Raw genomic sequence first — 15,987 nt, forward strand, 5'->3', positions numbered from 1 at the left:
CCCCCCCCCCCCCCACCTCTTTTCTTCTCTGGATCCAGCTTATTCCCACACAGTAGAAAATTCAGCATTCTTTGGTGATGTGGTGCTTCGCTTCCCAAAAATTGTTCATCATTATTTTGACCGGAATTCCAACTGGAACAACCTAATTCGGTGGGGCATAGGTTTCTGCAACCTGAGTGGAATCTTCAATGATGGTCCACATTCCCAGCTCCTTGCTTTGGTATGTCTAATATGTGTCAATAAATTAAGTCTTCTCTAAGTTCTTGTAGATGAATTAGTTCTGTAGTCTTGTTGGTGAACCCTATAAAAGTTTCAAGGAAGAGATCATAGAAAAATAAAATGGCTACAGTATTGATTCATTCTAGTACAGCTTCTGTCTATTTGCCATATTATATATTGTTGGGTTTCATGTTTTTAGATGTCTCAAGAGTTGGGCATTAGTGAAAAGTCGCCTGATTATCGGAATCCTTTCAAAACTGACAACATGGAGGTAAGGAGTTAATTCTAATAATTTTATTATATTACCTCTTTAAAAATTCAGTGCTGTGTTTTTTCTTGCATGTATTATATATATATATATATATATATATATATATATATATGTTAATGACTAACTGTGTTAAAGGTTAAATAATTTAATCAAAAACTACCAGCCAGAAGGTCCCCTTAGGCTATCAACAGCATTTACACAGCAAGAGAAGAGTGGTGAAGAAAACAGCTTACGCAATGTTGAAATTTAAAGCAGTATTCAGATTTAGGGGGGGTACCAGGACTGATAGTGAAGAATTATATAGTCATGCTAGTTGGTTGTCCCAGATTACAAAAAGGCATTGGGTAAGGATGGGGGGTTACCTTCAGGCATTAATTTGACCACATTCATTTTTTTCCTAGAATATACTTTATTGTTAAATTAACTATATAATATCTAACGTGATATAAAGTCTTGGACTGATATGTCACAACCAGCCCTCTTTGTATCAGTATATTATTCATAGAGCCCAATGTCTTTATAGTGGTCAAAAGGTTTGTTGGGGTTGTGAATAAAAAATTTTTATGGCCTTTCATAAAGTGACTTTTTTTCCTTTGCTGCTATATTATACAAACAAATATTAGAAGAAAGTGGTGCACAGCACATGATTATTTAAGGATATTGTACATGTGCGTGAAGTTAATTGGATATTGACCAATTAATAAACTACTTATTTTGTTTGGATATGGATGATTTTTTTGGACATTATTTGGGAATTCAATAATGACATACAATTTTTGATTTATACATGCATTTTGACTGATACATGAATGAATATATATATATATATATATATATATATATATATATATATATATTATTTTTTTTCTTTTTTTCTCTCTGCTGAAAAGAATATAACTATTTCTCTTTTGTACCTTTACCTCTGTTAGTACTACTACTGGCTCTCCCTAAAATCCTCTGAGGTAGTCTTTACCGGCGAAATGCGTCGGGTATTCAGGATCCAGCTTTACTCCTTTCTTACATGTTCACGCTACTTTTATTTTGGCAGTCGATCTATGTCTAGGAACAAGCCCTTATAGCCATAAATCCCCTGCTTTTTCTTTCTTGTTTCATTTCAAATGATTTACTGTTCAGAAACATGATCTGTTGAAGGAGCCTTAAATTGGCAGTGGATCTGTTTGTGTGTACTAGCCCCAAGTTTCCTGATAAATGCTCGCTGTCTTTTTCCATTGACTTTAGGACATTTCCCTCCATAAGAGACACATAGTTTCTACGGCAATGCAGGGAAATATAGTTAACATTGCAAATGTTATCATTGTAGGAATCTTTTTGTTGTTACTACTTTGAGTGCCATGTAATTCACTTTCCCACCAGCTAAATTCAGAGACTACAGGAAAAAAAAATATAGTCCACTGTGCAATCATATCTAGCCCAAAAAAAAAACATACTCGCCACTTTAATGATCCTAGGGAAGAATAACTGGAACTAGCAGCCTGAACCTGGCAATCTGTTTGAATGTTATAGACCTGATCTGCCCAACTGGTTTGTTAAATCAGAACAGAGGGCATTACCTGTCTGAAGCTGAAAACATGCAGGATATATCTGGCACCATGTGAGAGCTCCACAGTTTTATCATTCACAACTTTATCTTTTTCTTTTGCTGCTGTTTACTTGCAGAAACTTATCCTTAAGTTTAACTTGTAAAATGTCTTTATTTTCTAAATACACTGGGGTTCTATAAAACATATGTATTTTGCAAAAATGAAGCTCCGAATACACTTCTGTATTACTACATTGTGTCCCTGATTCATTTTTAGGTAAAGTAGCTAACTCCCATCACACTTTTGATCCTATTCAGAAAATGATTTTCTGTAAAGAATTGGAGGATTAAGAAGAGACAGTTATTATATTATTGAACAGTATTTATATAGTGCCAACATATTACACAGCATATAGTACATTAGGTTATGGTTTCAGCACTGACTATGTCTCTGACAGTAGAAATGGGGAAAAAATAAGCATTTGCTTTGAAATGATAGATGATGATTTTAAATGATAGTCCATTTAAGCCACTATATGCATTAAAACCAATCTTTTGAAGATAATATACTTTAGGGTCTGTGACATACCACAGAAAAACCTTATCAGTGCACAGAATTATTATAAACATAATTAAAAACCCTTATAGAAAGTTTTAGGACAAAGCTGTGAACACTAATGTTTAAATTTTTGAACTTGTAAAATACTCATACTGTAAAGGGCTAAAGAGCTTGTACAAAAGAGCTAAAACCTAACTGGGAGTTAATGTGACTTTTTTCTGCTAGACAAGTAATTTTGTATAACCCAAGGGTGGGATGATGCTGGCAGGCTTCATGCTACTCTAATTTATGGTGAATTGCTTGTTTGTTGTTAGATTGTATTTTGGGCAAATAAAGGGTTTTTGGAGGTTTTCTTTGAACCCCAATGGAGGGAAAACACCCTACTTTTTAAATCCCTTTAACATCATGGTGCTTGAATTTTGGGGTTGAGGAAAAGGTGGTTTCCTGAACAAGGCAACACCATGGATACCTGACCCCAGATTATTATTCCCAGATAATGATGGAAATATTTCAGCTGCGTTTTGAATCCTTTACTATGTTCAAACATCTGGTCACCTAAAGCATATGAAGGTGTGTCTGGATAACACTTCTACATTGGCATATGAAAATAGACAGGTGTATACTTGGTCCCTTCTGCACAGATTTTTTTCCAGCCAAAGCATTTTTGTCATACAAATTAGAACCTCTGTCAGAGTTTTATTGCTCTCTGGGTGCCCATTGGGGGAGATTTTCACTTCCTTGTTTACTGACACTTTCATCAGGAAGTAGGTGGACACAGTCAGCAATAGAAACATGAAAACGTTTCTAACTCCTCCCTGTTACAAATACAATTACTATATTGCTGTATTTGCCCCTAGAGAAGACCTTGCCAAAAAAGACTTTTATTTTTTTTGACACCTGTTCAAAGGAAGTAAAAACTATAGAGGGTGTAACTTTTTTCAATGTTATTCATACTCAAAAATAAAGTTTAGAATGTTTGGTTTTCGTGTACTTTCCATAACAAACCTGCATTTTTGTTTAATTCCTTGATATTTTTTTTTATTTATTAGGTTGATCTGGAAAAAAAATAAATACTCTGCAGTATGTAAATACTCTGTCACTATGTTGTATGTTTGTTAGCAGTGAGAGAAGTACAAGAAGGGCTGCTGACATAGTGGGAAAAGGAGCTGCAGTAAAGGATAGAAAGTGCTAGCAGATAACCTAGTGCCTGAGATTGTAAAACCTAGAGATATTATGGGGAATGTGATACGAATGACTGAAGAATTCCACCATTGAAGTATTCAGATAGTGGTCATTTACTGAGTAACATTTACTCTTTGCTCCCTTCTTTCCCCTCCCTCACTATTCACAGTGGTGCAGCAGGAAAGCATAAAATGATATACACATTAGTATTGTCTGCCCCAGTGGCCACAGACCTAGCTCCTATTTTGCCATGTCCAACGCTAGTAGTGATTTTGTTAATAGTGCTAAGCCAGTGATAAGGGAAAGTCTAGTCTCTATGTACTGGAGAAGTATCCCCTTCTCCTAAGTAAGGTAATACTTTAGTTGAAACAATTGCAATATTCCTATCCAATATGTTTGGATAGGCTTTGACAGGCTTATTGCTTAAATTCTAAGATTTGCTTCAGCTTGTAAAGCACATTGTAGGATGCTCACAATGCCCAGTAAATCCAGAGTAAGCAATTTTAGTACAGAATGGGAATCTCAACCTCTTGCAAGGTATGGCTGAAGTTCAGTCCTAATAAATGGCAGAAGTATTGATGCGATATGTGTAACCTCTGCCACTGTGTGTGAAAGAGTGCCCCCTTTAGTGATTATAATTATGCTAAAACTTACTATATATAGATATACGGAACCAGCTATGTCCATAGGGTTTTAAACTAAGATATGTTTATTTCCCTAGTGGTTGAACTTGATGGACTTATGTCTTTTTTCAACCTGACCTTCTATGTAACGTAACCCAGAACGCCTGACTGCTCTTAACTTTATGTAGCATGTGCCACCAAGTGCAAAAAAGGAAGCGCCAACAAGAATGTGCTCTAAGCGGGATGACGCCGGGATAAAAATTAGAAAAAAAACCCGGTTCTATTGCCCAGACTGGACTCTACTGGGACGTTGGACTCTGTGCTGTCCCTTGTTTTAAAATATACTACACCGGGGATGTTTATTAGTTCATGAGATAAATGGTCTGCTATTTTTGTGTTTATTATTTAACGTTTATTATTACATTTAATTTATTATTTTGACATGATTTTGTGTTTCAAACTTTAATATACTCAGACCCTTGTTTCAACATATTCTGGTGAGTTATGCCTGTGAATTACAGGCCTACAATGTAAAATAAATTGAGGCTGCAGAAAGAGTTCACCCCTCTACGATCACCCACAACCTCAACTGTGTTTAGCAAAAAATATCTTCTGCAAATCATGTAACCCCCCCCCCTTCAAGGTTTTGTCATGCAAACAGGGAAGCCCTTTTCATATCTAGGAGACATCCATATGTCTGACGTCCTTAACCCGGGGACTACCTGTACAGTATATATCCTGGTTATGCTGTTTTTCTTTTCTTGCTTTTTTAAAATATACAGCTCCTGCTAATTCACCTCTTTCTACTGAAACATTTTGTTTGGGATTGTATGTTTTTTGTATTCATTTTGATTTGAATGATTTTAATCAAGAAATAAGTGTGAACACAATAATTGTCTAAAAGAGTAAGGTATTCTAAGAGACAGCATAATGCAGGTTAAAGGAGTATCTGGCAAGAAAAATAAACCACCAAAGAATGAAACTTTACATAAATATCAGTAGTATGTTACAAACAAATAAACTTGAATAAGGTAATAATTATCTTCTTTCTTATAGTTTTTATCAAATGCAGATGCCTTTCAGAAAGCTTTAAGAGAAGAGGAGAAGAGAAGACGAAAAGAAGAAAAAAGGAAGGAAATAAGGAAAGGTCCTCGGATAACTCGATCTCGATCAGAGTTATAACCCTAAATGAGGCCAATAAAGTGGGTGGTTTGTTAGAGGAGTCCTACAGGGTTGCAAGCACACGTGCCAAATCAATTCCCTGGTAAATGTAAAGGTTAGCAATCCTGTTCTGTTACAGCACTGAATCCAGAATGTCACTGAAACAACATTTCAAAATATATTATTGCATAGCATTTATATAAAGGTAGATGGTGAACTAATTTTATGTATTCCACAATTGGTAAGATAACCAGTAAGGTGATTGAAACCTGTGGTTGCAGACTAACACATATACAATATCAGAACTAGATTAGGGTCTAGTACCCATGGTCACATTTTCACTTCCAAGTCAAATCTGTTCAGAATGATTGCATGTTAAGTAAATCTGAAGGGAATTCAGATATATAGATCAAATGTGCTATTAAATATTGATATGTCTAGATGATGGAGTACATGGAATCATTTCTAACCAGGATAAACAATGGCAGAATCGTTTTTGGGACTTTTGATAATTTCATTACCAATAAGAATATTGAATGGATCAGTGTTGGGCACTGATCTGCCTGTGTGTATTAGGCCAAAGGCAGTCTAACTGAACTTGTTTGGAGGTATGGATTCTGCCTATTTCTGTAATTGGCTACCATTCAGGATCACTGCCTAGTAGGTACCTCCGGTTTACTGGTCCATGTGTATGTAGTCGCTGCATTTGATTTTTTGGGTTTTTTTAGGCTTTTTCCCTCCACCTTTCAATCCTGTAAAACATAACTGTGATCAAGGCTGCTGTTTTGATATTCCAAACATGAATGGAGGGGGAGACATGGTTTATAGAAGACCGTTTTAGTCAAGTAGATTTGCAAGTATTTTCTGTTCCTAAAAAATGCTTTTAGCCTAAAAGCTAAAGCAGCTGAGCCGTGTAAGGTTACTTTAAAAAGAATACAACCATTACTATGTATCTACACCTCAAAAAAAGTAAATAATCTTAAACCATAAAGATCATTTGAGCAAATGTCTTAAAGACATTGGATAGTGGACAAAATAACTGATGCATCATATTGGACCAGATAAAAGTTAAGAATGGTAGAACCCCTGGCAAAAAAAATCCTTTTGCTTCATGTGGTCTTACATGTGGGCTTTATGACTTAAGTACAGGAGATAGAATGTTTTCAGAGAGAATTTATCAAACTTAAATAAGATTATGTAGTGTTTTTTAAGCCTTGACATAGGATATTGTGAATTTGTTCACTACTTGAGTCCCTTTCGGATGTATTCCATTGACACTTTTATATTGAGATGGTTTGTAATTAATTTTGACCCTCATTCTAAAATTATCTAGATATCGTTTTAAGATTGGCTTTTAGCAAGCATAGATAATAAGGATAATAATTATGATTATTACAATTTAACAGTTTGAAGCCTTGGGGAAAAATTGAACTTTATTATTAAGTATATTACAGTAAGTAGCTAAAAATACATGCAATTGGTTGCTTGGAATCTGACAGGGAAGGTGGCAAGTCATGATCAGTCCCACACCTTCTGTTTCTCTCGTGTCCTCCTGTCGACCAATGGGGTCACCTAAATATTAAAGAACCAATATTAGGAAGCTAGAAGTGAGAAGGGTCTAGTTTAATTTAAACCAAAGGCATCCATAGCCATGTCAAAAATACAACTTTTGTTATAATGCAAAACATGCTTTTTTTAATTTTGTTTTTAATGAGAAACTGTGAACCTGGTTCTGTTAATATAGGACACTTTGCCCTTACTTTCCACATAATTAGCAAGTGCATTTGATTGTCATTATCCGTATAAATGGATAGGGAACTGCAGTGATGTTTGCTGAAATTCTTGTACTGTACATAACTAACCTTAAGATTTTGTTTTTTACTTAAGCACACGGTTCCCTATTCAAGTTTTTCTTTTAATATTTTCAATATTTAAATATGTACATTGGTAACAACGTACTTTATTTTTTTCTATGATGTCAGTCGATGGTTCTTCTGTGCATTATATATAGCAAAAATTGCTATGTATATTTATGTTCTGGCTATTGAAATGAATGGAAAACATAGTAATTTTGTAAGACTAATCCATGCAGCTAACTGCTGGGCAGGACCATGTTGGGTGTATTTTTTTTTTTTTTTTTTAATTTTCTTGATTTGATGGGGAGGCTATATAACATTTACTTTCATTTTTGTTTTGCTGTGTTAATTGAACCACTGTTTTTTTATTTTATTTAAGCTGGGATCCTTTATATTAATCTGGGATCCTTATCACAGTAAGGGACATTGCAAGGCCACATAGAATTTCAAAACTTTGCATTGGTTCCGACCAGGCACTTTGGTTCCCCTGCATGCCAAAACATTCAGTTATCTAATTGGTTCCCCCATAAAGTGGCCTTAGGATGTGTGTAGGGAAATAAGCCCAGTGCTGGCTGCCAGGTGCAGTATGGATGCAAGAATATAGTAATTTTTTTAATTAAAATACTATAATATATAATACTATAATAGGGACATTCATTAGAAATGTGTAGAAAATTAGGATCAAGCAGATCATAGTTTTGCAGCAGAGATAAATAATAAGCAGGTGCAGGGATGTTCCCGAGAGACATAAAATATACTTGATATCTGTTTGGACTTTAAATATCATAATTCATTTAATTGTTCTTATGTGTGCAAGGAGTACTTCATTATTTTTGTAACTTTTTGTTAAATCTTTGTAAGGGAAAATGATACCCAATATTTAAAAGGCAGCTTTATTTGTTTTGGAGTCTCTACAGTTAATTACAAATTACAGATACTTTTTGTAGGGCAGCTGGACAGCGTAACACACATAGATAAATAAAAATAAATTTATGAAAGTTCTGCATTCTGGGTCATATGTACTTCAGACACTTTTGTTTGTTCCTGCATGCTGGCAATGTGCAGTACCATGCGCTGGATCAAGGCAGTCTATTTTTGTGTTTTTGTGCATTCAAATATGTTTTAGTGTGTTATTTTACTTGAAAACGTGGGTTTATTGAGCAGTAGCCAAAATACTTTGCATTAAAAAGCAACTACCATTTTATTCCACTAAGCCTTTGTTACCAGAAAATGTTTTTTTGAGGTTTTAAGTCATTTTCATGCCTAATGTGCATTTTAACATTTTGTGATATATATTGAACTGTTTTTTTTTGGACTCCTCTGTGTAAGAACTCCTAAAGATCTCAGCTCTTTCACTCTTAGCCTCACTTTATTACTGGCCAGGAACACCATATCATACTATCAAGTCTAAAATATTCCTGACCATACAACATATCTGTTTTCTGTTATTTTGAAACTGTAAACTTTTGACATGTACAGATATCTGAGCCAGAATTATGTATGAAATGGTTGTATTTTTCAGTTTATTAAAAGACTATTAAATGTTTTACACAAATATTTTGTTTGATTTTCTAGTATTTAAAATATATACATTCATATTATTTTAAACAACAGCTTGCATTGGCAGTGTTGCATGAATGTGTTATAAGTCTCAAGGCAACTTTTCCCTGCTCCTTCTCCTTGATCTTTCCTCTGCTTTTGACACTGTTGATCATCCCCTTCTAATACAAATCATGCACTCCATTGGTATCTGTGACACTGCTCTCTCTTGGTTTGCTTCCTATCTGTCTGACCGCTCCTTTCAAGTTTCTTTCAATGGTAACTCCTCCTCACCCACTCTCCTCCCTGTTGGTGTTCCCCAAGGGTCAGTCCTAGGACCGGTCCTCTTTTCTCTGTACACCTCCTCTCTCGGTAGTCTCATATCCTCGTTTGGGTTACAGTAGCATCTGTATGCTGATGACACTCAAATTTATCTGTCCACCCCTGACCTGTCTCCCTCAGTCCTGGCTAAGGACTCATGCTGCCTGTCAGCCATCTCATCATGGATGTCTGACCGATTCCTGAAACTCAACCTGGATAAAACAGAACTCATCATCATCCCCCCCTCAAATTCCAAATCCCCCCTGACATATATCTAACTGTTAACAACACTGTTATTTGGCCCTCCCCTTAGGCACGTTGTCTTGGTGTCACCTTTGACTTGGCCCTCTCATTAACCCCCATATTCAGAACATTTCCAGGTCCTGTCACTTTCACCTACGCAACATCTCCAAAATCCGCCCCTACCTGTCCCCTGAGACCACCAAACTCCTTGTACATGCTCTTATCACTTCTCGTCTGGACTACTGTAACCTCCTTCTCTCTGGTATTCCACTAACCCGACTCTCTCCTCTACAATCTATTATGAACACTGCAACCAGACTCATCCATCCTTCCCTCCGCTCCTCTTCCGCTGCATCTCTTTGTAGTTCTCTCCATTGGCTTCCTTTTCACCTTAGAATCAAATTTAAGCTCCTGTGGTTTGCCTTCAAATCCCTACACAGTTATTGTCCCACTTACATCTCTGACATGGTTAAAAAATACTCCCCCTGCCGCTCTCTCCGCTCCTCCAATGACCTACTAATGACTTCCTCACTCATAACCTCATCACTCGCACGGATACAAGACTTCTCTAGAGCTGCTCCAACTCTCTGGAATGGTCTTCCTCGTCCTATTCGGCTTGCTCCTACTTTCTGCTCATTTAAAAGAGCGCTCAAAACCCATTTTTTTCAAACTTGCCTCCCTGGCTTCTTCTGTCATTTGAAACCATCACTACTTCCCACCACTACATATCTCCCATCCTATTGTGTGTGAAATTCCCCCACCTACTAGATTGTAAGCTCTTCGGGGCAGGGTCCTCTCCTCCTGTATCACTGTCTGTATTAGTCTGTCATTTGTAATCCCTATTTAATGTACAGCGCTGCGTAATATGTTGGCGCTATATAAATCCTGTTTATTAATAATAATAATTATGGGGATTTGCCATTGCTGACCTCTCTTCCTTTAATGCAAATTGCCTGGCTGTCATGCTAACCTAATTTACTAATACTTTGAGGCACTGACCTGAAACAAGAATGTAAGCACTTATAATTTTCTCTGGTTTTCCTGAGGTGCATAATTCTTCCAGGACAGTTACTCAAAAAAAAACACAGAAGGCAGCAGGTCAACCATAACACCCAGGCAACTAGCATTTTTAAAAGGTCTGCAGTGGCTGCTATGGCTATTTTACTTTAAAGCATAACCAAACCCAATTACTAAAAATCTAATCTTGTGGTTAAAGTAATTTCCAAAATTGTTTAAGTTCTTAAAACTTTTATTAATGACTGGCAGTCTTGACATCAAGGTCTTTGTTCAGTCACTACTTTAATGGAATGACAGCTGCCACAGTTCTGTTTTTGTATTGCCACCCAGGGGATAACTACAGTAGGTAGTGCTGACACACGCCACTTAATCATAGTCCAATATTGTCACTATCAAAATGATTGTCAATTGGTATTGGAGAGTGTGCATGTAGAAAGCCTGGCTGTAAGAGGTCTGAAGAGTACTAACAAGAAACATTACAAATGAGTTAAAAATGCATGATGTTTAGGGTGTATGGACAAGACAAGACTAGAAGTTATGCCTTGGTAGTCAAATGTCAACTTCAGCTCAGCAGTATAGATTGCAGAGAGGTACAATTATACAGCCAAGTGGTACTCTTCTAACATGTACAGAGTTAAACTCTGCACATGTTAGATATTACTTGTAGCAGTGGTAGAAGCTCAAGTGGAATTGCATAGTTTCTTGGGACATCTGTTAATGTCCCAAGATTAACAGAGGTCAAGGAACTTGTTCATGGAGTCATTAAGCTCAGCAATTTAAAAAAAAAATTGGGATGAGTAATCACTGTTGCTGTGCAATAGATTCTGTGCCACTGACAAAATGAAAGATAAGTAGATAGTGAACATTTTAGCTTTGTGGGGGCAACTGTAAATGGAATTGTCTAAGATTAATGTGACAGGATTAAGTTTAATATGTGATACCCTGGAGGCTGAAAAAAAGGGTCTAATTACTATTTCCCAAAATGGCCAGAAGAGGGTGCATTCCCTGAATATACTCAGGTGGGTCCCCCTCCTTGGGACACTAGGCATCTCCTCCAACAAATGGGTAGAGAACGGTTCCATTTATTGAACGTCTGAGGTTCTGTACCAAGTGAGGTTAACTTTGTAACGGTTTTCCTTGTCAGTGGTATAAACAAAAGATTTAACAGCTAAGATTCAACCACAATAGGGTAAACTAAAGCTGCGTACACACGGCAAATTTTTCTCGCCCGAAAATCTGCTGTGTGTACAGTCGGTCGTCGTCCATCGTCCGACGACCGTCCTGGCGGATCCATGGACGATGGACGACGACCGATCCTAATGAAAGGGAAGGGGAGAGCGCGCAGCAGGGTGCGTTCATGCATCGTGCAGTCTTTTCTCGTTGGAAAGGATCGTGAAAGATCCTTTCCAACGAGAAAAATTGCAGGTGTGTATGCAGCTTAAGTTAGGTCTGGGTAAAACCGACTTCAGAGTGTGGGCCAAGCCCCACACCAAATTGAGAGATGAAGACTGGGAACAAAACCGCAGCCCTGCATTATTTTTACTTGTATCCCAGCCTAAATAATCCAGGCAAAACAAAGCACAAGTAATTTAGAAAATGAAGAAAATGTCATTCAACCAAAAAGTGGAGAAGAATCTTATCGCCAGGTAAGAGGTGAGCCAGTTTAAAAGGGTTGTCACAGTCAGAGAAAGGTGTTAGGTATCCACTGGAATTCTCTCTGGGACACTTTGTTTAGAGACACAAAGCATTTTAGAGGGAATACCCATCCTTTCTTGCTATTATTGATGTAATGCTAAAAATTTGGACATAGCTACCTTTTTAATGCACATATTTTTGAGCTCTGGGCGCCTTAGCAAGAGCTTCTTCTCTGTCAATAGTCAACTTTTACTACAACATACCTGTATCTTCCTCCAGATGGCACTTCAGCTGCAAGTGCTTTGTGAGTGCTATCTTCCAATTTCTCTCTAGGATATTTGGCTTCAACAACAGTACTGGGCCCATCAAATATGAATGCAATATGAAAATCAGTGTCAGTCACTGTCTTGGGTCCCTTTAAGTTAAAGATTCTGACACCCTGTTTTCCTGGTCATCTTTTTGGAATGGCAACATCAAAGTGGCAACATCTGTATGTGTCATTTTCTTCTAGCATGTTCACCTATATAGTGAGACTGCTTTGATTTCTGGGTCATTATTATGGCATCCAAAGTGGGAATTTTCCAAGAGAAGCTGAGAAGAGTTTGTCAAATAAGGTACTTAATCCATCATTCAGAGTACTGTGAAGTGGATAGGGTTAGTCTATGCCTGAGATTTCAGTCATTATAGATGTTTTGGGATAAGCCAGGGAGGTTATCCAATCCGTAGAATGATGGTTGTGCACTATAGAGAGGCAGTATATAGGGTATGTTTTAGGAAGATTTTCAGGTGTTCTGGAAAAGTCCCTGGCTGTCTTAGCTAGACAATGTAATTGTAATTGTGGCCTTTCTGCAGTTTTGGAGCTGGGACTTGCTTAGATTTGTTACCCAGGAAATAGACCTGGACAGCATGGTCTTAGTGCTAGTAACATGCTGGTGGATAGGTGGGTGAGCAGGAAGACTGGGATAAGGCTTTCTCTATGCCTAAAGGCAGTTATGAGAGTAGTGAGGAAGGTTTAAATTGATGGTAGAGCAAGAGCTGAAGATAACAAGGTAATACATATACTGTGTGTGTGTTTGTATTTATTCCTGACACCTCCTATTAGAGCATGAGACGGCTGAAGTTGGCTCCTCTTTTGGCTGATTTATCCACCCAAAGATTTTCAACATGTATCAACGTTCGAGTATATGTTGAAAAAAAAAAAACTTCTTGAGGTTGGAATTTTTATACTCAAAAATGTGATATATGGGAAACTGGAATGTTCATTGGATATTGCCTTAATCATCTAAAGATTTGAGATGTCCGTTCAGACCAACTGAAAGTGAGTTAGAAGAGCTCCCACCTAACAAACCTGAACAGCCAACCAATTTTAAGAGATTTCTATTTGTTGTTGAAAGTTTTTGTGCTTTTATTATTTTTCAAAACAAAATCACATTTAAGAGCAAAGTTCCCATCCGAGTCCAGGTTTAATAGATCTTGCTTCCATAAATCTCTGCTGGGTAAAACTTCAAAACCATCTCTAGCACATAATTTGTTTTTTTTTTTTGTTTTGTTTTTTTTTTTTTTTTTTTTTACAAAGTGTCTTTCTTGATTAATGACAGCTTTTAAATCATTTTCCTCCTTATTTTGTGCTGTTGTCACTTATTTTTGGGGTTTTGGTTTCTGTAAAATTCTCTTCCACTGCTGAAGAGATTTTGTTGAGCAATTAGAGGACCTCCTAAACATGGGATTTTTTTTTATAAGTAGTTGAGCAATTTATAATGAAGAATTAAGAAGAAGACAAGGAACAGAATATGCAAAGGAAAACAAAGATTGCTGAAAATAGATCCCTCACCATAATGCTGTGCCATTCCTAAATTCCCCCAAAGACTTAGAAACTGAATAACAAAAGGAGCCCTGTAATCAAATCAACTAGAGGCAGCCACCATCTCCGATACCCAGTACAGTGACATCAACATTGCACCAGTTTCTCGTAGGGTACTGTTGCCCTCAATAAAAAAAGCAAAGGTTGTGTTAATGAAGCAATCATGGAAACTCAGAAAACTTGGAAAAGCTGGTAAGGTCTTCCCTATACACCCAATGATGGAGAAGAATTGATGTGTTCCACCTCCTAAGTAGTCACACAGAAGAGGAAACATACCAGAACAAAAACCAGCCGCCCAGAAAAAAAGAGTAGAGTAGTTAAAATACTTTAAAGCTGGTTCTACACGGCCATTTTTAAAAACACATGTAAATGTTCCTATTGCTGTATTTTTAACGCATTTTCCAGTGTTTGCAGTTTAAGTGCTTAAAAACGTAGGAAAACGCCCCATTGAAGTCAATGGAAGCATTTACCCTAGTTTTCCAGCTTTAACCCAGCGTTTTAATTTGTTAATTCTTGCAGGCAACTTTTAAGATAAAGCTTGTAAACGTGCCTCAAGGAAACGTCCTGATGTAGATTAGCCTATTGGAATGCGTGGGAATTTCAAACATGGGCTTTAAAAGCCTCAGGTTAAATGCTGGGGAAAACGTCCATGTAGACTAAGCCTAATATAGACTATACATAGAGAGGAATAAAAACATTTTTTCAACTTCAACAACTTTTTGGACGTCTCGGACCACTAAATTTTACAGACGGACTGTGCATGTGTGGGGAGCCGTGTGTCACTTAAAGGGGAAGAAACTTCCCCCAGATTGATGTCATGATGCCAGAACCCGCCCACCCTCCCATTGCAGGTCTGAGTGGGTTTTGTCCAGAGACACAACCCTCCCACCGCCCTGAGCCTGTGATACATACGGAAGATATTTTCCGTGGCTCTGGGGGGTGCACCAGCCAGAGTCGCGGACCACAGTTTGGGGACCGCTGCTCTAGAGCAACCCTATAGTGTATCAAAAGATCCAGGAGGCTCTTTCTGAACTGGTCATCATGGGCCACTTTTCCAAACTCACCTCTCTGATTAAGAAGCAATGAGCAGTACAAACTAAACATCTGGAATCAGAATATGGAGTTCTACGCAAACAGTTTGCTGCCTCTGCCACATTCAGGCAGTAAGGACGCAACTTAACCTCTGCTTTGCTTCTTTGGCTGAAAGGCACCTCAGATGGTCGAAAAATAAGTTCTATATACATAGTAATATATCCCACACACTAGGTTTCGGCTCCTTGACCGTCATTATACCCCATGCCGCCTGAGGGTGAATGGTACAGACCTCCTTAGCAATCCAGTCCAAATTCTTCAGGAATTTCATAAAAGACTGTGCTCCTATATCACTCATTTGACTGTGCTGCTATGGAAGCATTTTTTGATATGCTACCCCTTCCGGAAATCCATACCGCTTTAGTATTAAGCTTCTATTACACCATTGGAAATGATGCAGGCACTCAAACTACTTAAAAGTGACAAACGCCTGGTGCCAGATGGCTTCATGGCAGTTAAGTACAATTTTTTTTTACATCTGGTGCATGTTTTTACAGGTTGGGGAACTAGAAGCCAGCACTCTAGAAGTGGTAATATGCATGCTTCAAAAAAAAGATATGCTTTTTAGGGCCGTTTCCGTTTATGCTTTCCCTAGGGCTATCATACCATACATGGGATCTCAATCCCCTTACTTCCCTATAGGTTAGAGCACTAGACAGGGTTGTCTGCTCTCACCATTATTATTTGCTCTAGTCATGAAGTCACTGGCATTGGCTTAAAGGAATCACCCTGATATCATAGGCATAGAACTGGGAAGTCACTTCTTTAAGGTATGCCTCTTTGCAGATGATGTGTTTCTGTGCCTATCCAACCCACTGTTGGATGTTGCAATGTTTTGCAAAGTTGTTCTTTTTTGGCACTCAGTTTT

General features: G+C 37.6%; 1 protein-coding gene across 1 annotated transcript in view; it reads left to right on the forward strand.

The window, feature by feature from the left end:
* CCDC134 (coiled-coil domain containing 134) overlaps positions 1 to 8,966 on the forward strand; it is a 23,289-nt gene extending 14,323 nt beyond the window's left edge. Inside the window, exons 5-7 of the mRNA XM_072420213.1 lie at positions 39 to 220; positions 419 to 490; positions 5,451 to 8,966. Coding sequence (XP_072276314.1) covers positions 39 to 220; positions 419 to 490; positions 5,451 to 5,576 — 380 coding nt within the window. The 3' untranslated portion in view covers positions 5,577 to 8,966. The remainder of the gene's footprint in view (positions 1 to 38; positions 221 to 418; positions 491 to 5,450) is intronic.
* Positions 8,967 to 15,987: the final 7,021 nt, after the last annotated feature.

The sequence above is a fragment of the Pyxicephalus adspersus genome, chromosome 8 (genome assembly GCF_032062135.1).
Source record: "Pyxicephalus adspersus chromosome 8, UCB_Pads_2.0, whole genome shotgun sequence".
Taxonomy (NCBI): Eukaryota; Metazoa; Chordata; class Amphibia; order Anura; family Pyxicephalidae; genus Pyxicephalus; species Pyxicephalus adspersus.